Genomic DNA, 27951 nt, shown 5'->3' on the forward strand with positions numbered 1-27951 from the left:
TAACACAGATTTTCAAAAGGTATGTGTTTATTGGCATATTGAAATACCTATGAGATCATAAATTTATAGACTAAACAATAACATAAAAATGTATAAGCCATCATAATTTATTGATTGTGTGCAATAGCTCTTGCTTTTTTATAATAAGTATATGTATATAACTACACACTTGAAGTTGTAAATATGGTGCGTATGAATACCTAATGAATAATGGCAAATCATTCTTAATCTTTATATCCTATAAAATTACCTAAATATCACCGAGGAATGGGTCATAAGGATAGTCTGGAGATAAACGAAAATTATTTTCAATAACTGCACTTGAAATATTTTGAATACCATTTACCAGTATTCTGTGAAACACGTCATAAATCGATGGCTTGTGCGTAATGTTAGTTTGATAATACTAATATTTATGAAGGATATCGATTCTATTCTACCTTCCATGATAGTATCATAATATATTTCAATCCACACAAAATCCACCAATAAGGTGTTATATAACAATATTTTCTAGTAATGATAAAATTCTTCAAAATTGATTGTGAAATCCTAATAGAAATAATTCAAAAAGAAAAGTCTAAAAAACAAAAAACATGAAATTTCTACAAACTAATGTAAATGCACTATTTTGATTGCAATAATCGCTTCAAAAAGTTTTGATGAATGGCTGTTTACAAACTGTCATCATTGGAAAAGATAAACATTGGTATGATTGAAACGAAGTAGGTACCTACTAAGATTATTATTATTAAGATTAAGTACCTACATAATCAGTTTATCCCTTAACTTTGGCGCCATCCTATCCTTTCATTGTCAAGAGTTGAATCAGAGATAAACAGAGGTAGAAGTTCCCCGGCACGGTAAAGTTTCAGTTTCCCTCTAGTTGTCACCATTTGACAGTTGCACGACTATGATAAGGGTACCGAGTCCGTTTTATACATTACTAGCCATTTTCCCGCGGTTTCACCCGCGTCCCGTGGTAACTACTGCCCGTACCGGGATAAAATATATCCTATGTTACTCGTGGATAATGTAGCTTTCGAATGGTGAAAGAATTTTTAAAAACTATCCAGTAGTTTTTGAGCCTATTCATTACAACAAAACAAACAAACAAAGTTTTCCTCTTTATAATATTATATAGTGTAGATAAAATGGTCTAGTTACCTGAGTTGTAGGTAATTATAACTAGGTATTGCCATGGTGCTAAAATGCAATTTCCTTTTTCTAAATTCGATTGAATCTTCAAACTACGTGCAAAGTAATATCTATTTGCGTATTACTACTACATCATGTAAATATTGACACAGAAAATTTTGAGAATTCTCGTCTTATGAATTAGTTAACGTTGAGGGTACTTCAGCTAGTGGTAGCCTACTTGATCCATGCCAGTGTTGAGGCTGTAGTTTCTATACATGCCGGCAGCTGACAGCTTGTTCGTGAACCTCTGGCCAGCAGGGAAGAACACTAGTGGTACCGAGTAATATCCTGAAATTATTAAAAAAATATTAATTAAGCCATGTAAGTATAGAATCTAAGACGGATGTGTCAAAAAGACATGCCGTTGCTTGGTGAACGAAACCATTGTGATGGAGATTGATAGCAAAAGCATTTACAGAGCAGTAGCAGTAGTCACCTACTTTATTTTGTAAAATTGCTAGCTGGTTTTCGTGCTTGTTATTTACATTGGTCAAAAATGATTTGCTCTATTTTCAAGCAATTTTCTCACCCTTTCTACTACTGTATCGCTTTGATACTTGTTCAAAAAAAAAACAGTATTCAATAACCACAATACGATCCTTACTCCTTTTCACATAAAAAATCCCTACCAAAAAAAAAACTATGCTTAGAAATGTATCTTTAGTTCCATAGCTTCTTTCCTAGGTAATGCTTACGTTTTACTATTCCATAGATATTTTCATGCACCAAGTAGACGGGATATTCAGCCCGTAGGTACCAACAATAAATTGGCCACTTTTCAGTAATATATGCGTTAGTGGAAGCCAGAGTGGCTCAAGGCCTCGTAGATAAGAGATATGATTATGTGTGAAAGTGTCATAAAGTGCAATGTATTCGGGTTTTCAGTGCCGTAATTTGTGTAGAAACTAATGTGCAACATATTCTACTTATAACTGAGCATGGCTTTAGCCTAAAAGAGAGTGAATTGTACGGAAATAATATTTTAAATGAAAAGAAAAAAAAATAAGAAAAGAAACAAACATGAACATTAAATAAAAATAAAATTTATTTATTACGTAACATAAGCTCTTCTTCTTATGAATAGGTATTAAGAACTTAGTATACCTACCAAGTATACTTATTTATAATTAAAACTAATTTACGTCTACATAAAATATATCCCACCAACTTAAAAAGTGACAAATAGCCGAGCCTGTCCAATTTAAAAAATGCAAACAAATGTTTTATAGTTGACAAATGACAGGAAAAATAAAGCATGAAGAAAAGATAATCCGCATGCAATGGAAAGTAAGCAGAACATGCAAAAATAATTCCTTTCAATACTTTATACCCGTCTTTAAACAATTCGTTTATCGAAGCCAGTATTAAGAGAATAATTCCGGTACATCCCACCCTGAGCCAAGCTAGTAGAAAAAGATTGCGCTCTGGGAAAATACTCTCTGGTTACTGTACGCCAACCTAAAAGATCGGAACAGAAACAAATTATTACATGAGATATACGATTTAGATTTCATCAACCATGTCTGAGAATGTTTATTAAGCGACTAGACAGTCGAACGAACCTGTAAGTAGGACTTATGTATCTCTAGTGTTGTGTTAGGTACTGTCTGTATCTGAATTGAAAAGACATTGATAATAATTATTGTAGTACGGAAGGTGATTCGTGTACTTAGCCTAGATTTACTGTAGGTGCCATCATTATGTAAAAGGTATTTATTTTTTATTTAAGTACTGATGTAAATATACATATGAGAAATAAAATGTATATTTTTTATTTACCTGGAGGATACCATCCGTAGTCGTTGGCAGTTGTTCTGTAGAATGGGTGCTGCTTGCTCACTTGACACCCATACCCGTTGAACCAATCTGAAATAATAAGAATACCTATTCATATTTGTGCACAAACTATCGTGATTTCTAAAAATACCTATCTCACTTTCAAAATGAAAGTCAAATCAATTTGTCTCCAAAGCTTTATTGGAAATGATAGGAACATATTATGTGTTTTTCGTAAGCACGAATCACTTCTTTAAAATTAAGGAGGTGTGGTTGGATATAAATATTAAATATTAATATAGGATATAAAGATTTAAATCTATCCCTAAGGAATAAAGTTGATCGACGTCCAAAAAATAAGAATCGATAGACAGAATGCTTCACTGTTTGTTCCCCATTGATTACAAATGAAAGCCCGCATACTTTTTAACGAGCTTAGATCAATGACACTGTAAAGTTGTTTAAATTTCCAACTCAAATTACTCGTGGTGGAACTAAGTTTGTAGCTAAGAATTTTCTTAAGTACCTATTCGAGTAAGAAATTATTCGCAACATTACGCCACGTGACGTCGACGTATGTATGATAACATTCATTACGTATGAAATGCCGGCGCCACTTAGTCGGGAGCTCCTTGTCAAAACATATCTTAAGGATCACGATGCCCTTGTGGAAACTATATTTAAGCTCCTTCAATTTAAAACCTTTTGTTTATGAAGAAAGTTGACACTAATGTCTAGAGAGACAGCTTTAGATGAGTCCCAAAAGTATCACTTCATTTTCTTACAGTCAGTACAGGCATTTTTGGCTTTGTTTCATCTCTAGTGGATGGGAAGGTACATCCGTGTTATTGATTTTTTATAAACTTATCATTTCTGGCAGATTTTGGACATTTAATATTTTTTTTTATCAACTACTTACGTATGTACTTATTCAATACTAACACTGTTTTTTATAACTCTACAAATCAGTTATCAGTTATAATTACCTATGTAAAGTTGGATCCTTGGACTTGAATTATGTATTTTAATAAAACTTTGCTGAAAAGTTTTGACTTTATTATTTTATTTTTACCTATCAATAGCCACGAAAATTACTTAGCGAACTCGGATCGACTGCTGAATGAAATTTAATTTGGTAAGCCCTGTTTTGAAGAACTTTTTTCACAAACTAATTTTAAGGAATGGGACGTTATATATTAAAGGGCAGAGGTCACTGGTCCTTAGGAAAATAACTAAGGAATTGCCTAATAAAGGTTTCTCATTCCTATGATACACCCATCATTTATTCTCACCCGGTACCAACTTGACACGTTTAGTTATCTATAAAACGGCCTAAAAATAAGCCCCCAAAGTATTTATTTTATTCTAATTCTCGGTATTTATTGTTATATCAACAACAATTTCAACTGTCCAGTAGCTAGTCTCTAGCTATTACGATTCATGAGACATGACACATTCAGCCTGGCGACAGACGGGAAGGATAGCCTTATGAAAGGGAACCCTAAAAAATGACTGCACTTCTTCACCTAGATTAGTTCGTGTCTTAGTGATATACACTTACGGGGATGTTCAAATCTTTTCGGTAGATTGCAGGTGGTATACAAATCTGAGGTCTTCACATCTTCTTTTCTCATTTCTCTGAGCGTTGACTCCTTGTCGGTGCATGTTGCGGAGCAAAAGCCAGGTTTTGCGTTGGGTATAAAAGCTTCATCTTGCGGCTGTTGCTCGCTCATTTTTTTTCAAAATCTCTGTTTAGCTCTGTAATTCAACTCGAAATATAATTATCGCCCGCAGTTTCAGCAGTCTGGACAATTAATGTTCGCAAACAAAGGCGTTGCCGTGACAACTTGACACAGTTATTTTCCTTAGCAACGTAATTATATTGTTCTTTGCTATTTTTAAATTGAAAATATCCAAAATTTTAATTTATTATTTAGGTCGTCAATATAAGATTCTTCGGAGACAATTAAATAGTTAAACTGACTCTGGGAATTGCTTACTTTTTAATGGGCACAATATAAGTACCATTACCTAGGCATTAAAATTCAAGGGTTTTTTCCAATAATTAAGTCGGATTTCAAAAAACAAGTAGCTTTATCAAACTCGGTACTTAAAATATACGGCTTAACGCACACTGAACAAATGAACTATTGTTTACCGATTGCGAAATAAAAAATTAGGTTTAGAGTATAATGTACCGCTAGGCACAGACCACCAATGAACCAATATGATATCGTTGTTATATCTATACGGATAACACTGTTTATTGCTACTACTGAAAGTACATAATCCTTTAAGTAGGTACTTCGCGTAATGGTTTCGCACATATGTTTTCGTATGCTCTACAAGTCTACATAAATAATGTTCAGGTACCTCCTAGATCAGGGGTGGCCAACAGGTCGATCGCGATCGACCGGTCGATCGCGACTGTTAGTCCAGTCGATCGTGGCAAGGGAAAAAAATGTAAATACCTACGAAGACCAAACTGCCTATAATTTTTCAATCGCGGTTCCGTCACTGTATTTACGTATCCTCTATTCTACATCTGTAATACGTACGTCTTTTGTTTTCGTTACGCGATGACCAATAATCGGGAAGCGTGTGGGATACGGGGGAGGGGCGGGTGTCAATCCGTTCCGTGTCATGTCTCAGTCTGTCAGTTGTCATTGACGACCGAAACTACCGGGGTTACGAAGTTTCGAGGATTACCGATGTAAATTACGACTAGACTTTGTATCACGCGCACCTTATTGTTGTTTACATACATTATGGATAAGTGGTTGAAAAGAAACGCTGAAGGAACATCAAATGAGGAAAGAAATGCTTCGGAAGGTTCATCAAATAAAGTAAGTTAATATTTTTGATATTGTTACTAGGTATAGCAAACGTTCTCTCAATATGCCTTCTATACTACAAGTAGTACGAAATTTACTTTCAAAATAAGCAAATACAAATAATAAAGCCGATCGTTGGCGAACATTGAGTGATACCTACGTGCCGCGATATGTCATTGACCTCCCAAGCGCTTCACGAAGATTTCGCGCCCATATTTCAAATTTCTTGAAGTGTATTCTAACATTAGGAAATTAATTCTTATTAAATTGGATATTTTTACTTTTGTTATTATACAAATAATGTTCCTAATATTGTAATTTAATTTATTGCAGATTCTTGATAAATGTGCTCCAAAGAAATCAAAAACTTATCACTTTCACCAAGAATGGGAATTGGACTACTTCTTTACTATGGTGAATGGAAACTGTTGCTGCCTAATATGTAATACATCCCTGGCAATACCCAAAAAAGGAAATTTAGAGCGACATTTTAACACAATGCATAGTAAATATCAGACTGATTTTCCACCTAACAGCGAAATAAGAAAGAGCAAATTGCAATCATTAAAATTGCAATTAAAAGTCCAAGAAAACATGTTTTCTGGGCCTATTGAGCAAAGTAAAGCTGCAACTGAAGCTTCTTTCCAAGTAAGCTACAGAATTGCACAAAAGTGCAAACCTTTTTCCGATGGAGAATACATCAAGGAAATCTTCGAAGAAGTCTCAGATTCGCTGTTCGTGAATTTCAAAAATAAAAACGAAATTAAAAAAGCTGTTCATGGTTTACAGCTGTCTCGAAATACTGTGATGCGCCGTATAGAAACAATAAGTAAAAACTTAAACGAACAACTACAAAAAGATATCGACCTCTGTGTTGCTTTTTCGCTTCAATTTGACGAGTCAACAGATGTCACTGATACAGCACAATTACTTGTTTTTATCCGAATGGTCTTCGAAGATTTCTCGACCAAAGAAGAACTGTTAAGCATGATTTCCTTAAAAGAAAAAACTCGTGGTTTTGATATATTCACGGCATTCAAAGCATATATTAGCCAGATTAAGCTACCCTTGTATAAACTCGTATCAATGACAACTGATGGAGCTCCTGCAATGACAGGTATTCATAATGGTTTTATTGCTCTTTGTCATAAAGACGAAGATTTTCCAGACTTCATTAGCTACCACTGCATAATTCACCAACAAGTACTGGCTAGTAAGAGATTAAATACGAAACATGTGATGGATATTTCTTTTAAAATTGTAAATTCAATTAAGGGAAAATCCCTCCAAAGGCGGCTCTTTAAACAGCAATTACATGAGAAGGAACCAGAATTGGTATTGCACACTGACGTAAGGTGGTTGAGTCGAAGCAAGTTTTTGCAAAGGTTTCGAGATCTATTGGACGAAATAATCAAATTTCTTGATGAAAGGGGTGATGATTATCGGCAACTGCGTGATTTAGACTGGCAATGTGACTTAGCTTTTTTGGCAGATTTTACTGGAAAATTGAGTACATTAAATCTTAATTTACAAGGCAAGAACAAAACATTAACAGAAATGATGAGTTCTATTGCAGCATTTCAAAGTCAAGCAGTGTCTATGATAGTTGACATAGAGAAGAAAAGATTTGAACAATTTGTAAACATTAAGGATCATATGGAAAAACATCCTACCTACAATTTCATTTCTGAAAAGTACACGACAGAAATTAGGGCAGTGGTAGCAGACTTCGAAATTCGCTTTAGTGATTTCAGAAAAATAGAGAAGTTGGTTCTATTTGTCAGTTATCCATTTAATGACTCCATTGATCATAATAATATCTATGAATTGGCTACAAAATTTGCAGATACATTTCAAATGGAGCACAAGATGTTACAAAACGAAATTATTACTCTGCGCTGCGACATAGTTTTAAAAGCAAGGTCAACCTCAGGTCTAGATTTCTGGGCGTTGGTTTCCAACGAAAAATATCCAAATTTGAAGAAATGTGTTGAACAACTTCATTCGTGTTTTGGTTCAACATATTTATGTGAGTCAGCATTTTCCTACTTAAAACAAACTAAAAATAAACATCGTTCACGCTTGACAGACGCTCATACACTAGATTCCTTAAGGTTGGCTATTTCCAACTACAAACCCGATTATGCTAAACTAGTGGAAGATACTCAGTCGCAATGCTCACACTAATATATAGATTTATTTTATCTCATTTAAGTTTTCTCTCTTAATAGAATAAAAAATACTACATGTTTGTGTATTGAACTCTGCTGTTTCATTTAAGGTTTCAAGAAGTATGTAACTGGTAGATCGCACAGGGTTTCATTGGTAGACAAGTGATCTTGGGTCTGATAAAGTTGGCCACCCCTGTCCTAGATTATTGAAATGTCAACATTTATTTTGAAATTACCAGTGTCTGGTAACCTTAAGCTCATTGGGCATGCATCCGAATGAATATATTAGTCGTTATCAGCACTATCGGGAGCTAACCGACACTAAACGAGTGGGTGACTATCGCGCCTCCTGCCACCACGCTGCGTCACTTACGACACAGCTCAGCAATCGCACACATTTTAAACTTTAATTACCAAACAGTTCTAAACTTCACAAGTGTCACCAAAGAGAACCCTAAACAAGTTTGATTAAAAAAAATCTTACAGAGCCAAAGACGTGTTGATCTTAAAAAAAAATACTGTCAGACAACGTCATAACATAACAACTTTAAACAAGCCGTGAAAATAACAATCATTATCCATAAGTATAAATCAAATAAACAATGCAAACGATAAGTGCCCAGCAACCTATTAATCTGAAAGTCGTGAGGTTCGAATTGGATTTTTCCGCCCTGGTAAATGAAAAACCGCGTCCTGAGAAGAAAACCAAGAAAATTAGGATACCGAAGATCAATAACAAAAAGCAATCTCCGATACCGCCTCCGCCTTTGATAAAGAATACTCCGCAGGTAAGCTACTGCTACTTTAACATAAAGGAAAATTTGGTAATACCTACGTCGAAACTCGGAATGGAATGGACTTTATAAATTCTCGACGTCAGGGTATTGTATTCTCTGACAGCACTTCGACCTATAACCGTTATATACCTATCGCTATCTCATGAAGCACAAATGCGTACCTACCTCCTTAACTCTTTCACTTTAACGTAATTTATGTTTAGAAATAAGTATCCAATAAATAAAGTATATGTACGCTTTAGGATATGCTTTTTTGACCTACATACTTACTAAAGTGGCACCATTAATGATTTGAATAAAAGTTATGTCACCAATCTTCAACTAATTTCTGAATCTTGTTACTTAGTTGGTGATTTCTTGTATGACTGGAAATGTGGAAATACATATTTATTTTTAATTTTATACAGAAACGAGGGGTCAAAGATCTAGTAGAAGATTTGCTTGACGAATTATATTCGAATCAAAGAGACTGGAGTGGTAACAGTGGAATCGATTGTAGTCATGGGTAAGAGCACAGATTACTTAATAATTACTAGTAAGAGTTTCAACATCAGTTCAGTTCAATACCTATCGAATGTTATGGATAAACTGAAAAACTTACAATACATATAATGCAGTTTTCATAAAAGAGGTAAGCAGAGAAATTATTCATAAATATAACGATGTGAAACCCCCACCAGATATCTAAAACAAATAAAGCCAGAGTGACCTTAGAGCCATTACAAAATGCGAATACTATTCAAGTTGTAGACGCGTCAATACGTTCGCGATAATAATTTATGATTTTATATCTAGTTCTACATCAGCATCCTTCACTTCGTGTCAATCTAATTGTGGAGAGAAAACAGAAGCCATTGAGCGAAGCTATTTGGAAGCATTAGGTAAGAACACTTTCAATCAATCGCTTATCTTTGTTTATTTAATCAAAGTAATTTACATTGTGAACGGCTAGACACAAAAATTGAAAAATTCTAGATTTCAAGAACTTGGCTTTTAGCCAAAAACAATTTTTCTAGACCATTTCCGAAAGATTCTGTGATGTTTACAAATAAAGTTTCATTCTACTGAAATGTACTATGTAGCATCTTTCCTTCAATTTCATGAATGAGCACTCTCACATCGTTTTTAAGTTGACAGGTACCTAGGTTCTGTAGAGATGTAGTCCCTAGCGCGCCACGCGCTACAGTACCTGGTACCTATATGCTTAGTTAAAAAGTCATTTTGATAGAATTGTCATACAATTACAGATATTGATGACCTTTGGGAACAAAAGATCGAATGGGAAGAGAGACTGCAAATGGCAGGAGAGCGCCTGGCGAAAAAAGTTCGGGTACGAGATAGACTGCGAAGGCAGCAGAACAGACTCTGTGCAGCCTTCACCGTGCTCCTAAGACACATCAGTAAGCATTCAATGAAAAGGGAAATTGCTATCATATCATAAAGAAATAAGTAGTTATTTATGGAAAGTCTTGGATAACTTCGGAGGATTTGGTCATTTCTTGGACGTAAAATTGCCGTAGATAAGTTTTAAGAATGAAAATCTGAGCTTTATAAAACCGAAGGGTCAAAGCTATAGGTACTCGTCACAAGTTATCTCAAACCTGACGAAACAAAATTTCATGATGTCATTACTCAATCAGTTAACTCTGTGACATGTGACGCTTCATGATCGATATAATGGCTATTATATCATCATATCGATATACAATAGCTTAACGACCAAAATGATAAACGAGTTAAAATGGCGTAATGTCAATATTTTCTGAAAATTAATTGCCAGTTAATGTCCGTAAAAGGCCTCCATCACACGGTAAATCAAATTTCTATCTAACTCCAAATGGGTAAAGCATCTTCTTCACGAGCAAATTGTTTAACAACTACCTAATGGCGGTGTCCTAAAAGCTTTGTACAATTTTCGCTAAACAATGAATTGTTTCTGAATTAACATTTCCAATGTAACATTTATAAGCCTTATTCATAGATAGCCGGTATTACTATTTCATTCATGGGACTTAAAATAGATTCACGCATATCAAAGCTAACTTTACAGGGTATGAGGTGCTTTCCCGTCTATCTGTTTCCGAAACTGACGTACACAGCGGCGCTCAATCGATACGCAACGCACACAGACAACTGGCCGGGGTCCCTTTGCGCATGCCCGCTGGCTTGTACTATGAAACACTGTCACAAAACAACATGACAAGGGTCTTTTTTCCCTCTGAGCATACAAGCAGTGTGTACTACCGTAAACTAAAATCTTATTCAGTTCAGTGGTACGAGGTTGGAAGCCCCGTCGCTTCGTTTCACGACTTTCCCAGTAAACATCACATCAGCTGGTCGACTACGCAGTCTCAAATGCTCTCGAGAAATGGCTCATAATTTTTCAATATTTCGGTCTAAGTCATTGGAATCGAAACGCAAAATAGCTGGTAATGTCGGTTCTTAGCGCTGGGATGTCGTGCCCGTACCCACCTGCAGTGCTACTGCATAGACTTAAGCTGTCAGGTCGTTAACTTAGTGCTTAGTGCAGTTGTGAAGATATGCGTTTATTGTCAAATGTGTTCCACTTACAAGACAGATGAGTGCACTCCTAAACTCTCTGAGGAGCTTGGCAGGTGCATCGAAGCCCGGCTCAGGTACGTCGATTCATTTATTTCACTTATATGTGTTGATTAAGAAAGTATCCTTAGGAAACCCTTGAAGTACTGCGTTTGTAATCTTTGTCATAGTTACGTCTGTGATTGATTGTGATTCGTTTTTATGTTTAAATACTGATTTCCAAATCAATGTTATTTCTTTATTACGTTAGTTGAATGTAATAATCATAAACCTAACAGACACTCCTTCTTTATTGTCTGAACCAAATTACTTTATTATGTAAATGTGTAGTTTCGTATCAGTCATTGGCGACTCTTGCGAAATTATCCTGATTGTTTCCATGAAAACATCAGTGGATAGCTAAATAGTTTCCATTTGATATTTATATAATGTTATGAAGGTGTCAAACCTAACCTATATTCATTGATATACGACTCCAATAGATTGGATACAAAATAAGGATATCTAAAAGATAAGTAATATTTGGATAAAAGACCTACATAATGTGTTCAAGATAGTAAATTATTGTATCAGAATCGGTTTTAAACTCATAGTGTACCTAATCCAATTCTGCACGAAGAAAGATATAAAAATAGCATGTGTGAAATGTAACTTAAATCGATACTTTTTTGTAAACAAACTCATACAGGGCTTTTGCATCAGGCGTTTGTAATTTGTTTCCCAATCTCCTAAATATAAATAGATGATTGAATCAAAAATGGTAAGCGAGTTGCTCAAATCGCAATATTAATGCCAGATAACATTTCAGTTAGGTAATTGAGTTATGTTATGCTCGACCTATCAGTGATTTTTATAAACAGAAGTGATATAAGATAGATTAAAATAAGCGTGTACGGGAATATTGCCAAGTCCCTGCAAGAGCTAAGGATAGATTTATTGAAAGAATCCTTCTCAACAAAAATTCAAATTCCAAAAATGTATCAAGGATACACATAAGATTGTCAGAGAAGTCGTTGAATTTCACAGATGTTAAGATTCAGTAAGCAGCATAGAAGAAGGTATTTCGTGATCTTTATGTGAGAGTGTGAGACCTTATTTTGTGGTAGGAAATCATCTAACTCTTATTGACTAAAGCCCATCGTGTTCCTTCTGGAGCCCGTTATTTACCCCGGCCATGGTAACTCTTTCAAACAATCCCGTAGCCCCGGCAGGCTTCAGCACTAAGGGGCCGACGAATTTTGTTTTTTTTTTTTGTAGCCAACATAAAATTAGCCTATAAAAATTATTTAATACATTAACATTAGCATTTTTGGTGTAAAGCGGGCGAGAGTGGCGCTCGTTTCGGTGTGACCCCCGGCGGGGGCGAGGGCCCGGGCGAGGGCGGGTACGCGGAGTGGCTGCATGCGATGCGCCTGGTCGCGCGTCTCCCAGCCGGCGTACCCCAACACTTCCGCAGAAAGGTAACCACTAGGCATGTCAACAAGTCAGGAGATTATAGAGGGCTTTTGATTTGCTGAGATCCTAGAGAAAACTTAAAAGACTTTGCAGCTACTGAGATCTTAGAGAAAAACTTTTAGTTTAAGATTCTTAGTGTCACTCTTTATCGTCATTGCTGGAGGCACTATGAACAGAATTCATTGAGCCCTAAATCTCTATACTAGACTAGAATCTTTGAAGGACAAGTTTACCTACTATCAAACGAAGAATTGCTTCTGTAGAACGATATCCAACCTTCAATTCTTCACACGCTTCGGAATCTTTCCCGCCGATTAGCTATCGACGAGACCCTCAACGATTCCCTACGAGGTGTATGGATTTTCATAAAAATAGCTCGGGTCACCGTCTATTGATGAATTCTGATATTACTATTAAGAAATAAATGTAGGTAGATGCTTTTGCTTTTATATCGAATAATGAAGCTCCAAATAGCAAATAACACATTCATAAATAAACTAAGTTATCCTAAAAATAAACAGTAACCTTTGTCTACTTGTTTTCACGAAATTACATTTCCGAAAGTTCCGAGAGATCACTGGTGTAGAACTTGTCGTTTTACCTTTCGTAAATAAGTTAGCGCTGACGTCATTCTTATTTAGGTACATCCTCTCTTTCAAGATAACGTATATTCGTCGACTTTTAGGAAATTAACATAAGTAATTAACTAGAAACTACAAAATCAAAATTAGTACCCCTAGTTGCCGCGTAGCGTTGTTCAGGCTTAGTTAAAAGATAACAATCTTTGTAACAAACCCATAACGAGTGACACACACACAGACGAACTGTGTGTGTGTGGTTTTCATTCGCGATATTTGGTCGCATTGAGTGACCCTGGAAGTCATTTCCACTTATAATCCGAACCAATTATAATCGTATAGATGGCTCTCGTAAGATTTATATCTGGAAATTCTGTTAGTGCTTTTGTGGCCTTTTCCCATTAATAATTTCTAGTTCATTTTGCCTAAATGTTTTTGTTTATTTGAAGACTTCACTTGAGTAAATTAATATGTACGTTTCACTAACAGCGCTGTCGTCGATCGTTCTGAAATAATAGCGGCTCTTGCTTTGTTCTCTAGGGACAAATCTATTAGGTTTCGCAGCTATTTTCTCTCTAGACGAATATGTACATAGTTGTCTGGATCCGTTTTGGTATTATTATTTTCAGCAACTGGCATATTACTTAGTATGATTTAGTACAAGCTGTTGTATAAGGCTTTTCTCACATATATATAGTTTATCTCTCTTACACAACAAAATAATCTCTAAGAACATAACATGACTATCATCATGTTGATCAACATGTTGATATAATGCCGCATCAACACGAAATAAACAAACTCTATATTTGAAAAATAGTATTCAAATCATCGTTTTATTTACTACTATTCTTTGAAATATACACAGCTATGGCTAACACTGGCGGAGCGTCACTTAACGGCGAGGAATATAGACTGGCCGTCAGCGGAGCGCGGCTGTTTCCGCGGCACCGCACAGCCCGATGACACCGAGCTTGGCGCTCAAATACTGAAGGTATGTATATACATATGTATTATAGAAACAAAATGCAATCGGATTCAATTTACGCCAGGAATAAACAAAGGTACATTTTCATAGGTTTAAATATGGAATGCCTTTGCTCCATGTTTATTTATAAGGAGGTTTACATACTCTTTGGCATATGCTCCTAACCCATAGGTAATTCCACTATTGATAAAACAAACAAGTACTTGTATGAAGCTACATAACAGCTAGCCGATATAATTTCTCATATGATCCAGTAAATTGGATGTCCACACTAGATATGAAAGTAGATGGTTTTCTGAAGGTTATTGGAAGAGAAATGGCTTGTAAGAAATTAATAAGGTTAGAAACAAGATATTCGCGGTACATTAACAAGAAATAGCTTGTGTATTTTTTCTTACTGAAACTTAATATTTTTCCAAGGATTTACATCGCACTGGATGTTCTCTATTCTGCGGCGCAGAAGGTCGAGAAAATCAGGCGATGCTTCGCAGAGTCTTGTTGGCATATGCAAGGTAACATTACTTTTCAGTGTTGAGCAGTACTATGACTTTATTACCATTCAAATAAGGTTGATAATGTTATTTTTATTCCATTTTTAGATGGAACAAAGATGTCGGTTACTGTCAAGGTTTCAATATGTTAGCTGCAATCATATTAGAAGTTATGGACAAGTCGGAATCAGATTCACTAAAGGTAGAGTTGCAAATTATCCATATTCTGAACAGAATGAAAATGCATATCCATTTTTAAATGTTCTACAATTGTTAAAATTACTTCTTTAATTTTTTAGGTGATGATATACCTAGTGGAGGCGGTATTGCCCGAGGGCTACTTCGCAGATGATCTTCGCGGTTTGTCTGCGGACATGGCAGCGTTTAGAGACCTCCTCCGATTACGCCTACCCCGCCTCGCCCAACACATGGATCATCTACAAAGGATATCTGATGGTATTCTTACTTCTATATTAAAATTTGATTCTTAAAAAAAACTTTTAAAATTGACAACAAAGAAATAAAAACTATAAGAAGTTCTTTCAATAACTTGAGACTGGACGAATACAATACGAATAGCCGGTAGTAAAATTTTAATGTTATCTTTTGTTTGAAATTTTCATTGCAGGTGGTGGCGTGGAACCTCCTTTGCCCGACGTGTTTACTATGCAATGGTTCCTTACATTGTACGCGACGTGGTTACCGAGGGAGTTCTTGTTGAGGATATGGGACCTTGTTCTTTTAGATGGAAATGAAGTGCTACTTCTCACTGCGCTAGCTATATGGGACATGTTGCAGGAGTAAGTGTTTACTCTTTTCTATTTCTAAATCATGAAGTAATTGACGCAACTACCTAAACTCGAATATACTACAAGATAGTTGTAGCATTTGAAGCATAGTTCAGAATGATACCATCACGGTAAACAATAACGCAATTCTTATTTTTATACTACTAAATTCAAATATAAAAATATTATGGCCGTTTTGCTCATAATTTAAAAATGATGTTTGTTGCAGTTTTATAAATAGGTAGACATGTATATGCAACTTTTCAAAGATAACATTCAAAATGATATGAAACGCATAATCGGATCGGCGACCACCCCCGCTTTCCTGATATCTATGCTATCTATATTAGAGTTATGACCGATAAAGCGATAAAATGTAATATGGCTAATTTTTGCTTTAGTTAAGCTTAGATACGCCTACCCGTATAAATATATGCACATATAGTGACATACCTATATGTATTCAGAACGTTATTTACAAGCATGCTAGGCAACTAAAAATTCTGCTAGGTATTTCTAGAATGACCTTGACTTGTAATATTCCTTTCCTTTGCAGCCGTATTCTATCAGCTCGTTCAGCAGACGAGTTCTACAGCTGCATGGGTGGCGGCGCTGGTGCAGTGTGGGAAGCTGGGGACGCTCTTGTGGCGAGGGTCGTGGCATTCGGCTCGGCACCTGAGCTGCCCCGACTGCGAAGTCTGCACAGATACCGTGTAGCACCACCAGCTCCGCCCACTTCGGCCCCCATATATCATCCACCTTTACATTCTGCTGTAGGTTCTATAGTTTTAGTTCTTTAATAAGCTGCTATGAAATTGATTAGCCTGTACCTTTTCTTGAGAGGAGTATGCTTGAATTACGAGAAAGTTAAGACTATGTTTTGTATTCCAGATGCAGTCGATGACAAAACGAGGGCTTCGACTGTTTTATTCAGAAGATGAAGGTGATTCGAGTGATGATGGCAACAAAATGGCATTAGCTACGGTAAGATTTATGGTTTAAAAGCCTTTAGTGTGTTATTGCTACCTGTATGTATTTAATTCGTTTATATTTGTAGTTCGTGCCTCGACGAGAAGACCGTATAGCAGCTGGGGATAGACTGTCATTAGATATTGGGGCCTTGAAACGTCAATACGCGCGTCTGCGAGAAAGGCAGAGACAAGCTCATGTAATCTTAGCAGCAGCTTGTGCTCGCCATGCAGCAGGTATAAGCCTAAATTAAGTACCGAAAGTTTCTACAGATTTTAATTTGAAAAATATGCTATAATTGTATGTTATTTACAATTTCCAGTCGGCGTACCTACCTCACCAACATCACTTACGGTGAACAATCTACTCTTGGGCAAGAGTGCTCTCGTGAGTTCCAGAGGACGAAGACTTGGTCCACCTCCTGGAGCGGTACCACCGTCACGACAAACATCAACTTTAGATAAATCAGACCATCGCTCACGAGGACATTCGAATGAAACTATTAGTTGGAATGAAGAAAAAAGCCGTAAGACCCTCAGCAGACGCAATTCTGTTAAATGGAAAGATATTAAAAAGGATAAAACTAAACAAAAAGAAAGAAAAGCGTCCATTGATTTAGATGAGGCTGGCGATGGTATTATTGTTTCTGAATTGGAAGCCAATCAAATGATTGCAACCGTGAGATCTCGTAGTTCAAGCGAAACCTCTTCTTACTCTTCACACAGTGCTTCTAGTACAGACACAAGTCTTTGTGATGAAAATGAACGAGGAAGTGATTCCGAACCTGAAATACCAGATGACAAGGAAAAGCAACTTGTTAATATTAAGAATAAGAATATTTCCTCCTCCCCAACTCTTAAACAAATCAAAAGCACCCATTCTCTGAACAGAAAAGACAATGCTTTAGTACGTTCACCTGAAATTCAGGCAAAAGTAAATTCCGTTGATAAGCCAATCAAGGATATTTCAGAATATTTAGATTCTGCCGCTGGCGAACCACTGCGTACTTACATCGATGGCTTTGAAAGTAAATTAAAAGATAGCCTAAATGTTAGTACGGAGCTTACGGTTTTCAATCCTACTAGTATATCACCCTGCTCACCACGAATGACATCTGAAAGAAATGAAGTATTGCAAAGACTTAATAGATCAAAATATGAAGAAAATTCGACGAGCAGAGAAATAACAAGGCCTACGAGTTTTCCAAAATCACCTAATGTCTTTACTGAACTGAGTCCTATTGATCTTTCTCCTTGTAATTGTGGCATAGGTCATAAACCTCCTTATGATTACGATTTTGAAACAAATTTCAAACGGCCGGCTGTAGATGAGCCTATATCTAGACCCCCAGATATTATAGACAGCTTCACGATGTATGCTAACTTTGTGCCTGACATAGATTTATCTGATAAAAATATCTCCGATATCGAAAGTCCACCGGGAAGTCCTGGTGCTGAAAGTATTATAGTGAGTGAAGACGAACCACCAATACCTTTAAAAATTGATAAATACTTTGAGCATAGCCCGGAATTCTTTGGAGCACGAGTCACAGACCCAAATAGTGTAGATATTCCAAATCGGCGCTCCACTAAAAGACTTTCCAGGCTGCCAAAAAAACCTGACTCTTTGACTTTACAAAGTAGCCATAATGAGAAACTTATTAAGGAGGAAGCAGAAAGAGCATCATCATTACCACAAAGTCATAGTTTTGCTAAGAAAATATCTGATTCAGACTTAAAAGAAACAAGTGATCTGTTTAGTGCGGCAAAACGAGAAACTCCGGAGATAACCAAAGAACAAAAAGATATATTTTCCCCCAAAGATTACATTTTGCAAACTGGGAGGAAAAATAGTGAACGGGCTCTACAAATAATTCAAGAGAACTCAAAAATTTTGAGCAGGATATTAACAAAACAAAATATAACTGAAGCGAAGAGCCCTACTAGTAAATATCAAGTAACAAAAAGTGATGAAAATGTTCTCGATAAACAACGAAATATTTACTCTAAAATCGCTCCAGAAAAAACTGCTGAGAGTAAGCTTATTGATTCACCTTTACTAAAAGAATCTACCTCGGATTCATTAATAGGCTATAGAAAAAGAAATGTCAATGATGGAGCAACTGAAACTGATTTTGTGAGAATACGACCTATTTCTATAGATGATCCTTTTTCCTTAGAAGTGCGGGGTTCATCCACCAGGGAAGAAGAGTTTTCTATAAAAAACACAAAAAGTCCCAGTAGTGAATGTTTAGGTAATAAGACCGATTTATATGGATGGGAAAATAAGGGGTTTTTAGCTAAAAGCTTTTTGGAGAAAACTGATAATTTTGATTATGATTACAAAAGAAAAGCCAGTGATCTTTCTAGTTACGGTGACGCATCAAATAAAGACCTCAAGCCTGTTACATCTTCTGAATGGACTCGGCATTCATTTTCAGGTGAGTCCAAGCCATCAGTTACTTTGCCATCTACGGAGCCGAAAGATACCTCAACGTATGATAAACGTTACACTTCAGATGACTACAATTACCCATTTTCAAGTAAATATAACGACTTCGTGTTGTCTAAAGTAAGTGATATTTGTAGCAAAACTGTCAACCAAGGACCCAAAGTTTGCGAAAATATATCTAAGACTGATACCAGCCAAGTTAGTGACTTTGCTCATGTTGTGACTTCCTCTATTAGTTTCACGTATGAACCTTCAGTAGAAGACGACTCACCTACGGGAGCGAAAAGCAATTCAAGTGATACATTGTGTCAAATCACGTCGTTAGATCAAGTGTCTACGCCAATATCGCCTAAGATGTTTCCTCGAGATACTCCCACTATTCCGAAAGACTACACAGAAAAAAGTGATAGAACCAAAGTAGAGTCAGACGATACTTGCAGTGCTATCACTTCGCTGATCGAGACGGACACACTGTCGTCGCTGTCGTACCCCCGCAGTCCGTCGACGGGGTCCTACCATCCCTTTCCCACGCGCCCCGTGCTCCGCATGCCTAAAGAGTTAGGAGTGCGATTGGGTATGTACCCTAAAGATGTGATCAATTCCCCATCAAAATGAGAATTAACTTATAGGTTACCAATAGCAAACGACACTATTTCTAAGGTTTTTTGAGGCTTAAACATACAAGATCAAGTTTATTATGCAATTTTTTTAGGTATTTTTTCTTCTTTCATCAGAGTAAGATAAAACTCCATCACAGACTTTTAGAATTGTATTGTTTTAATTTAGTTTTATGATTTACATATTATGTTACCAAATTATATATTTTGAATGTAAAACTTATCTGCTGCTAGATATTAAATTTAAGTATTTGTTTTGTTTTAAAGCTTGGAAGCTAAAATGTTGCTCTATTAATATTACAGTTTAGAAATATTATACGTACATTTGAAATACAAAATGTTTCACTAAATATAAAGCGCTTGCGAGAAGTTTACAAATTAATATTGTTATGTAATGTGAAACTTTGGTATTTCAAATAGTAATTTGAGCTAGTAACAAAACAAACACGTTGCCTTGAATCCAATTTAAATGTTATGCGTAATAAATAATAATCCTTCGCAATATTAAAATATTTGTACAATAATAAGGTAGATAGATTACTGTTTGAAGTCAATATAATTTACGGCAATTACTTATTTGTACTGCTATAGAATAATATGCAAAGTGAAGAAGATTATGTTGTTAGAAGACAATATTTTATTCTACAACAGTATTGAGAAAATATACATAATGCGACAGATGGTTTATTCTTTCATTATTAATTTATCACACCCTTAAGTAACATAAAATAAAAATAATACAAAACATTTGGGATATAAGAGGCTAAAAACATTTCGTTTTTATTTAATGTCATCCCATAAATTAATTTAAATACATTGCAGATAGCTTAGAAATCGTCCAGCACCGGTGGGCACGTACACACAAGATGTTTGTCTCCATACATGTCATCAATACGACCCACAGTGGGCCAAATTTTCGTTTCTCCTTTCACAAATGGCTGCAACAAAAATATTAACATCTTACACTCTTTAGAAAATGGAAGACCAAATAGAATTTAAAAAGATGGAAGGATTATCTTACCGCTGGGAATGCAGCCTGTTGACGGCTGTACGGGCGATTCCAGTCTTCAGAAATGACTTCCTCTTGCGTATGTGGAGCCATCTAAAAACACAAAATAGAACATAAAGAAATGATGAACAATAGGAAAAGCACCTATGTATGACAAAATTGTATATACAGAATGACCTTTAAGGGATTTAGACGCTTGTCCATATTTCCATCTTCAATGTCTTTGATTTCCTTTCTAATTGCGATCAGAGCTTCACAGAAGCGGTCCATCTCCTGAAGATCCTCAGACTCCGTGGGCTCTATCATTAAAGTGCCAGCCACTGGCCACGACATTGTAGGGGCGTGGAAACCTTGAAAACAAGAATAAAATATTATGGATTTCAGAACTTTCAAATCGTAAATGCCAAATTTTACAGGCCCATAAAACCACAATAGAAATACAGTTTCAATTCTGGCGCATACCGAAGTCCATAAGTCTTTTCGCAATGTCGCCAGGCTCTATATTGGCAGTCTTCTTCAAATCCCTGACGTCGATGATAAATTCGTGTGCCACAAGACCTCGTTCGCCCTTGTACAAAGTTTTGTAATGGCCCTCTAGTCGTTTAGACATGTAGTTCGCGTTTAGAATAGCCACCTGAGTAGCACGCCTCAATCCTTTGGGACCCATCATCTAAAACATAAATTTTGGTTTATTCTGGGCTCTCATAAGCTTAATAATAAAATGAAACTGTATTTATACTCCCAGAGCCTACCTTTCTTACATGGTTAAATTGGAGACTAAACAATACAAGCCCTTGTGCCAAAGAAACGTGCTTTTCAACATTTGAGACACCTTACAATCGTTATTTGTTCCTTACCTTAATATAAGCCCAGGAAATAGGTAGGATAGCCGATGATCCAAACGGTGCAGCACTCACAGATCCGAAACTATGAGCTGCGTCACCCAAGTCTGCTAATGGATCAACAACAGGATGTGACGGCAAGAATGGTGCCAGGTGAGCTTTCCTAAACAAAGAGCAGTTGTTATCATCATGCCATTGATTTACACCTAACAAAATTGTTTTGGTAACAGAGTCACAAAATCCATGCATTTCACGTGCTATTCTGAAACTTTCGTCGCTTCTTACCCACCAATCTCGTTTAGACGTACATCAGAGGTAGGTTTCCAGGGTTATTACTGCTTATATCAAGTTTAACTTATAGTATACAGCTGTTTGTTATTTGTATCAAATAAAATAAAAGAAAACTAACACTCCAATGGGTCCCATGCCAGGACCTCCACCGCCATGAGGGATGCAGAACGTTTTGTGTAAGTTTAAATGTGACACGTCACTGCCGTAGTCTCCAGGTCGGCAAAGGCCCACCTGTCAAACAATATAGGTATTCATAAGATCTATTTTAAAATTAATAACATTTTCTATGGCAAACATCATTATAGCCACGGACGAACAAATAACCCACCCAAATTACCTTTTAACTTTCTCGATTTAACGAAGTCATAAATTGGACAATATGCCCAAAATGCAGCCCATAAAAACGTTGATATTGACTCCATAAGAAAGGCATTTCAAAATATTTACGATTCGTTTGGCGCTTAAAACAGTTCATAGCTACTAATTTCGGCACAATTTGATCGAAATTCGCGCATCAATAAAACCTACTCCCCATTTAGCACGTAACAGGGGAAAATTCTCGTTTCAAAACAAAATTTTGTGAAAGATAAATAATAATGTTTTGAAACATTCGCTTTGAGCCCCATGGAAAATAATAACTGAGATTTATTAAGCTGCATTAAAATCCAAAATACCTGTGCGTTCATATTGGCTCCGTCCAGGTACACTTGGCCACCGTGTTTGTGCACCAACTCACACACATCAGCTGCACGCTCCTCAAATACTCCGAAGGTACTCGGGTAAGTCAACATCAGACATGATATATTCTCGCTGTGCTCCTCTACCTGAAATATCGTAAACATTTTAGATAGGTAGGTAGGTGCTGGTCTGTTGTCTACGTAACACGATGCAACAAAACCCAGGGTTTTCCATGAAGATTTGCTATATCCTAATACTAAATAAATAATAACTCCGGATACAGATCATATTTCCAAGTTTAGTCTTCTCATAAATAGGCAGCTGGACATATGTAAGAGTTCTTACCTTCTCTTTAAGATGTGCCATATCTATGTCACCAGAGGGAGTAACTCGTATGGCGCAGACGCGCATACCGGCCATGTGCGCAGACGCAGGGTTGGTGCCGTGCGCGCTCACCGGGATCAGGCAGATGTTACGCTTTGTGTCACCACGGAACTCGTGGTAACGCTTTATTGTACGCAAACCCGCGTACTCGCCTTGAGCACCACTGAAAAATACAAATTTAAAAGTAATATTAAACTGCATGTATAAGAATTTTACAAAAAATATATAGACAAGCATATATTATATATTCTACCTCCATCACTAGACACTGCATGAAATGAGAAGATTGTGATAATCGCTTTCGACTCACCTGTTAGGTTGGAAAGAGACGCGATCGTATCCTGTAACGGCACAGAGATCACGAGCTAGCTCTTCAAACAACTGATGGTATCCTTTACACTGGTCTAGTGGAGCGAACGGGTGGATGTCAGTAAAGTGCTTGAATGAACACGGCATCATCTCCGTTGTAGAGTTCAGCTTCATCGTACAAGATCCCTGCAGGTGGTAACAGAGTAAAGTCATTCAATAAAACATACATAATCACGTTCAAATAAACTGATAAAGACCCCCACGAACTTCTCACGTTAACTTGTTATTTACTAACATCGTGATAAACTTTTGATTGTGTTAATGATTTTTTTAAAGGTCAACCGATAAGGACATTCTAATTGAAGTTCGCCACATGATATTTAAACGAACTTACCAATGGAATCATCGAATGAACTAATGACACATCTTTGTTCTCAAGGCGCTTCATGTAGCGGACTATTCTTGTTTCGGAGTGATGCATATTGAAGACAGGGTGGGTTAGATATGGAGATGTTCGTCTGAATGGGCCTTGTTGCACGCTACGGCTTCTTACGTCATCACATTTTGTTACCTGCAAATCATTAAAGGATATGTTCACAGTAAACGGGAACGTTAACAACATGTCGTCGTCTGCTTTTCTTCAATCAAAAATCGAATATTGTACAATTTTACTACGCATTTGATAGTTGTTCATTTACGTTACATTAACATGAGGGAGATGACGTGTTTCTCAAGTTTACCTCTTCAACGGGTTTGGCATCGAAAATCCACAGCAAGTCATTAACGTCTTCCATTGTAGTAGTCTCATCCAGGGCTACTCCTACAGCACCATCATCAAAATACCTAAGGTTGATCTTCTTCTGTTGTGCGCGTGACTTGATCGCACTGGCATCGTGTTCAGAATGAGGGACTACGTGGAGTGTGTCAAAATAGACTTCGTTGGATTGTTTGTGACCACGTTCCCTTATTCCTGAAATATTATGAACATAATTATGAATTGTTCATCTACTTTTCAGTACTAAATGGTAATGAATAATGTGTTAAAAATATTTAAGTTTTAATACTCTCTTACCGTGGTCTAGTACAAGAGTCGCATTATGAACTCTAGTCGCGATGTCTCTCAAACCTTGCGGGCCGTGGTAGACTGCATACATAGCAGACATATTGGCTAACAGCGCTTGTGCTGTACAAATGTTAGAAGTCGCCTTGTCCCTACGTATGTGCTGTTCTCTTGTTTGAAGTGCTAACCTAAAATTCATTGAGGTTATTCGGGTCGGATTGAATGTAAGTTGTTTTTATTGATAGAAAATTTTACTGTTAGTGATATTCTCTGGTACCTGTAAGCATCTCTTCCAGTAGCATCTCTAGTAACTCCAACCATACGGCCAGGCATCAGACGAACTAGCTGATGCTCGGCCGCGAAGAAACCGGCGTGTGGTCCTCCGTAGCCTAGGGGAACTCCCAATCGCTGCGATGTACCAACTGCGAGGGCAGCGCCACATTCCGCCGGCGGTCGCAAAAGAGCGAGTGCTAACAAATCCGTTGCCACCACCACTAATGTCTGTAAATTGTATTTTTTTTATGAATGAAATTGGTTTATTTATAGTACTTGATGGACACAGCATGTTTGAAACTTACACCATGTTCATGTGCAGCAGCCGCCAGTCCAGAATAATCATATACCAAGCCCCTTGTATCTGGGCACTGTAGCAACACTGCAGATATGTCTCTCTGAGCGAAGTCCACTTGTCGAACATCCGGTACCACGCTGACTTCTAGTCCCAAAGCATCGAGACGAGTTTGTACTACAGCTAACGTTTGTGGGTGCAGCCTCTCTGATACTACGAATTTCATTCGCTTGTTTAACCTGTTGGATTATCGACATTTCACAACAATTGGCTTTCAAACCAACGGGATATTTTAGGTACGAAAAATAGTTGCAGAGCAGATTAGTTTCGTTTCCAATTATTTAATAAAACATGCCTTGACCTTTTATCAACATTAGATGTATGTATATATTTTGTAGTATGAAAAGGTAGTAACTTTAACAATTATTAATTACATGAGTTAGTTTTACCTATGACAAAGAGATAACGCTTCAGCTGCAGCGGTGCCCTCATCAAGCAATGATGCGTTAGCGACGTCTAATCCAGTGAGGTCGCTGACCATAGTCTGATAATTCAGGAGACTCTCTAATCTTCCTTGTGCGATTTCTGGTTGATACGGGGTATATTGTGTAGTCCTGTCAAAGTTAACAAGGGCATTTTTAACTGCGTCAATTTGGAAAAAAACCTGTTGTCGCAAAGTATGGTAAATATAGGTAGAGTTAAAACAAAGTTGAAGAATAATTACCATCCTGGATTTTCGAATAAATTGCGCATAATGCTGTGTGGGACACAGCAGTTGTGATAACCCATGCCTATGTAAGACCGCCATATTTGATTTTTCTCTGATATTTTACGAACGGTTTCAATAAGATCGTGTTCACCTGAAATACAACAGTTATTGATTAATGACCTGAACTGAACAAATAATCGCAGTACATTGCCAATTAATATTCTAAATGATTACTCACTCATAGGTTCACTGATGTCCATGAGACCATGAAGCTGAATTTTTTGTGGTACTGCATCGTCCGTTAATTGATCTAAGCTCTAAAATTAAAATGAAGGCAAAATAATGAATAATAATCAATGGAATATTAACATCGCTATAGGATATGAGCACTGATTCTAAGTGTGTTACTTGCCTTATAACCGAGCGAATCCAACATAGTCACTACATCTTGATCTCTAGGTCCTATATGCCTGCTAGGGAAGTCTACACGTTCAGGAAATAAACTATCTGACTTTGTTGTTTGCGTAATACATCGAACACCATTTTTCCACAATTTTTCATTAGAAAAACCTTTTTGCAAATTATCAAGTGCGTTTTTCGGCGCTAAACCGCGTTTAATAAATCTGTACATTTTTAATTGTTAACAAATGTGCAACAACTAATATGTATTAACCATTTTATTGTCCGACTTACGAAAGCGACAGTAATGTACTGATAGAGAGGTCAAAACGTCTCTCAAGTACAGAAGATAAGGAGAATAAGTAAATATTATAATGATTGTTTGTAGTACACAATTGTAGTCATAAACCGGGTCATTATCGTTCTTGGTATTATTGACTCCATTTAATAATGACGACATACAAGTAATAGCTTAGAAAATAATATTTACTAGATCAAGAATGTCTGACTTATGTACGATACCTATGCAATAAATATATGACTCTTCTTTTAAAGGCAAGTGTGAAAAAAAGAAAATACACTACTCACTTGTACCTTTCTTAAGATGAGCTAAATTTTTTCCCATATTTTCTCCATTTGTTTTCTTCTTGTTAATTTATGTTTTCTTTTCTTGTTTTTTTTTTTTTTTGCTATATACAATAAGTGTTACGATAATTTTCCTCGGAAATACAGCTTCTTGAGAAACGCTTAAGAAAATACTCCATGAAAAATTTCCTGAGTGTGTGCAATTCTTAACATAGGCTTTAAACTTGTACATGATTTTAAATTATAAAGTGTTTTATGGTTATTACAAACTGAATCATATTGATGCACCTACCTATTCGATTTAATTAGGTACCTACCTACTAGTCTTCATAAATTACTAAGTACCTATTTATTAGATACGCTTCCTTCATACTTAGTTACGAGAAGATCATTAGCGGAAGAGGAACTTTCACCATGGTCTTTAGTTTATTTAAACACAGGAACATAAACGTCATAATCACAGTTCTCACTTTCGTCTATAAAGCCCGTATCTATGTTTTAAAAAAGTTATGGTACTTATCGGTACTTATTAACTTCTCATTCAAAGACGTTAAGCTACTGTGGCTTTCTTTTTAATGTTAGGGTGCGTCCACATCTGGCGAATGTGCCGCGAATGCGCAGCTCGCGAGCCGTTTGCGACCTGCCCGCGAGCTGCGCGCGTGCAGTCACTGCAATAGCTTGGTGCGCCTCTTTAGCGCAACTCATGCAAGGCTCGTATAGAGCGCGCGAGCGGTTCGCGATCTGCGCGCACTCAGTTCTCGCCCTTACAGTTCCGTTTATTATTTAATAAAGAGCGCGTCGCGCGCCGCCTGCGCGCAGATCGTGTACGGCGCTTAGGTCGCGCGCGAACTGCGCGTGGGCGGCGCAGAAGCGGCGCACGAACAAAAATGCACGCGCACAGCTCGCGGGCAGGGGCCCGATTCTCCTAAGTTACTAATGTCAAAATCGAATAGAAATCTAATCGCAATATGATCGCAATAGCAGTTTTAACCATATCAGGCATTCTGCTACTAATAAAAGACCAATCGTATTCGATTGACATTTGATTGGTGTGCGATTGGTCTGCTATTTTGGTGATTTTGGTCAATACGGTAGTTTGCTGTACAATCATTTTGCAATCGTAAATCATTTGCAGACAAAATGATTCATTATTGAATGACAGAAAAGGATAAAAACGTTTATTTCAAAGAAAAAATAGCGGAATGCCACATACGTTTCAATCGTAATCGAGTCGGGATTGGATATCAGTCGAATCGAGTCGAACGTGAATCGTATGTTGCTTAAGTAAAATTAGGAGAATCGGGCCCCAGGTCGCAAACGGCTCGCGAGCTGCACATTCGCGGCACATTCGCCAGATGTGGACGCACCCTTAGGTACTCACCCGGTGGATTCTATTGTCTATATTCGGGACTTTTCCAATATAGCTCTGCTCTATTTTCTGCT

At 36.9% G+C, this 27951-nt stretch overlaps 4 protein-coding genes across 5 annotated transcripts; 2 read left to right on the top strand and 2 right to left on the bottom strand.

Moving 5' to 3' along the window:
• Positions 1 to 1363: 1363 nt before the first annotated feature.
• LOC124630657 (UPF0691 protein C9orf116) lies at positions 1364 to 4745 on the bottom strand. Its single transcript, XM_047164620.1, has 3 exons — positions 4538 to 4745; positions 2980 to 3066; positions 1364 to 1488 (listed from the first exon to the last, which is right to left on the bottom strand). Exons 1-3 carry the CDS (start codon positions 4707 to 4709, stop codon positions 1364 to 1366), a joined length of 384 nt encoding a protein of 127 aa, XP_047020576.1. The 5' UTR covers positions 4710 to 4745.
• A 970-nt stretch (positions 4746 to 5715) lies between these two features.
• LOC124630766 (general transcription factor II-I repeat domain-containing protein 2A-like) lies at positions 5716 to 8171 on the top strand. 2 transcript variants are annotated; one of them, XM_047164753.1, is made up of 3 exons: positions 5716 to 5822; positions 6144 to 7839; positions 8092 to 8171. In XM_047164753.1, exons 1-3 carry the CDS (start codon positions 5745 to 5747, stop codon positions 8145 to 8147), a joined length of 1830 nt encoding a protein of 609 aa, XP_047020709.1. In that variant the 5' UTR covers positions 5716 to 5744; the 3' UTR covers positions 8148 to 8171. The 2 variants fall into 2 exon arrangements, with proteins under 2 accessions (XP_047020709.1, XP_047020708.1); XM_047164752.1 differs by lacking the exon at positions 8092 to 8171 and having other exon boundaries at positions 6144 to 8072.
• A 289-nt stretch (positions 8172 to 8460) lies between these two features.
• On the top strand, positions 8461 to 20261 carry LOC124630571. Its single transcript, XM_047164530.1, has 14 exons — positions 8461 to 8769; positions 9186 to 9283; positions 9574 to 9659; positions 10026 to 10178; positions 12658 to 12797; positions 14239 to 14364; positions 14779 to 14870; positions 14958 to 15051; positions 15149 to 15305; positions 15478 to 15649; positions 16194 to 16410; positions 16529 to 16621; positions 16695 to 16842; positions 16929 to 20261. Exons 1-14 carry the CDS (start codon positions 8584 to 8586, stop codon positions 19670 to 19672), a joined length of 4506 nt encoding a protein of 1501 aa, XP_047020486.1. The 5' UTR covers positions 8461 to 8583; the 3' UTR covers positions 19673 to 20261.
• Positions 19814 to 26242, bottom strand: LOC124630570 (glycine dehydrogenase (decarboxylating), mitochondrial). The gene is made up of 18 exons (XM_047164528.1): positions 25937 to 26242; positions 25763 to 25841; positions 25540 to 25675; positions 25265 to 25429; positions 24826 to 25054; positions 24525 to 24748; positions 24260 to 24435; positions 23928 to 24157; positions 23582 to 23758; positions 23189 to 23373; positions 22840 to 23041; positions 22491 to 22640; positions 21935 to 22047; positions 21541 to 21688; positions 21146 to 21353; positions 20861 to 21033; positions 20696 to 20776; positions 19814 to 20612 (listed from the first exon to the last, which is right to left on the bottom strand). Exons 1-18 carry the CDS (start codon positions 26153 to 26155, stop codon positions 20502 to 20504), a joined length of 3006 nt encoding a protein of 1001 aa, XP_047020484.1. The 5' UTR covers positions 26156 to 26242; the 3' UTR covers positions 19814 to 20501.
• Between the last annotated feature and the right edge of the window lie 1709 nt (positions 26243 to 27951).

The sequence above is a fragment of the Helicoverpa zea genome, chromosome 5 (assembly GCF_022581195.2).
Source record: "Helicoverpa zea isolate HzStark_Cry1AcR chromosome 5, ilHelZeax1.1, whole genome shotgun sequence".
NCBI lineage: Eukaryota > Metazoa > Arthropoda > Insecta > Lepidoptera > Noctuidae > Helicoverpa > Helicoverpa zea.

Excerpts from the sequence above, each read along its gene's own strand:
- LOC124630657 (XM_047164620.1), bottom strand. The coding sequence starts at position 4,709 with ATGAGCGAGCAACAGCCGCAAGATGAAGCTTTTATACCCAACGCAAAA. Across the intron at positions 3,067-4,537 it reads GAAAAGATTTGAACATCCCC|ATTGGTTCAACGGGTATGGG; the intron begins GTAAGTGTATAT and ends TTATTATTTCAG. Across the intron at positions 1,489-2,979 it reads CTACGGATGGTATCCTCCAG|GATATTACTCGGTACCACTA; the intron begins GTAAATAAAAAA and ends TAATAATTTCAG.
- LOC124630766 (XM_047164752.1), top strand. The coding sequence starts at position 5,745 with ATGGATAAGTGGTTGAAAAGAAACGCTGAAGGAACATCAAATGAGGAA. Across the intron at positions 5,823-6,143 it reads CGGAAGGTTCATCAAATAAA|ATTCTTGATAAATGTGCTCC; the intron begins GTAAGTTAATAT and ends AATTTATTGCAG.
- LOC124630571 (XM_047164530.1), top strand. The coding sequence starts at position 8,584 with ATGCAAACGATAAGTGCCCAGCAACCTATTAATCTGAAAGTCGTGAGG. Across the intron at positions 15,052-15,148 it reads CGGAATCAGATTCACTAAAG|GTGATGATATACCTAGTGGA; the intron begins GTAGAGTTGCAA and ends TTAATTTTTTAG. Across the intron at positions 16,843-16,928 it reads TTGTGCTCGCCATGCAGCAG|TCGGCGTACCTACCTCACCA; the intron begins GTATAAGCCTAA and ends TACAATTTCCAG.
- LOC124630570 (XM_047164528.1), bottom strand. The coding sequence starts at position 26,155 with ATGTACAGATTTATTAAACGCGGTTTAGCGCCGAAAAACGCACTTGAT. Across the intron at positions 25,430-25,539 it reads TTATTCGAAAATCCAGGATG|GACTACACAATATACCCCGT; the intron begins GTAATTATTCTT and ends TAACTTTGACAG. Across the intron at positions 22,641-22,839 it reads TGGCACATCTTAAAGAGAAG|GTAGAGGAGCACAGCGAGAA; the intron begins GTAAGAACTCTT and ends ACGATATTTCAG.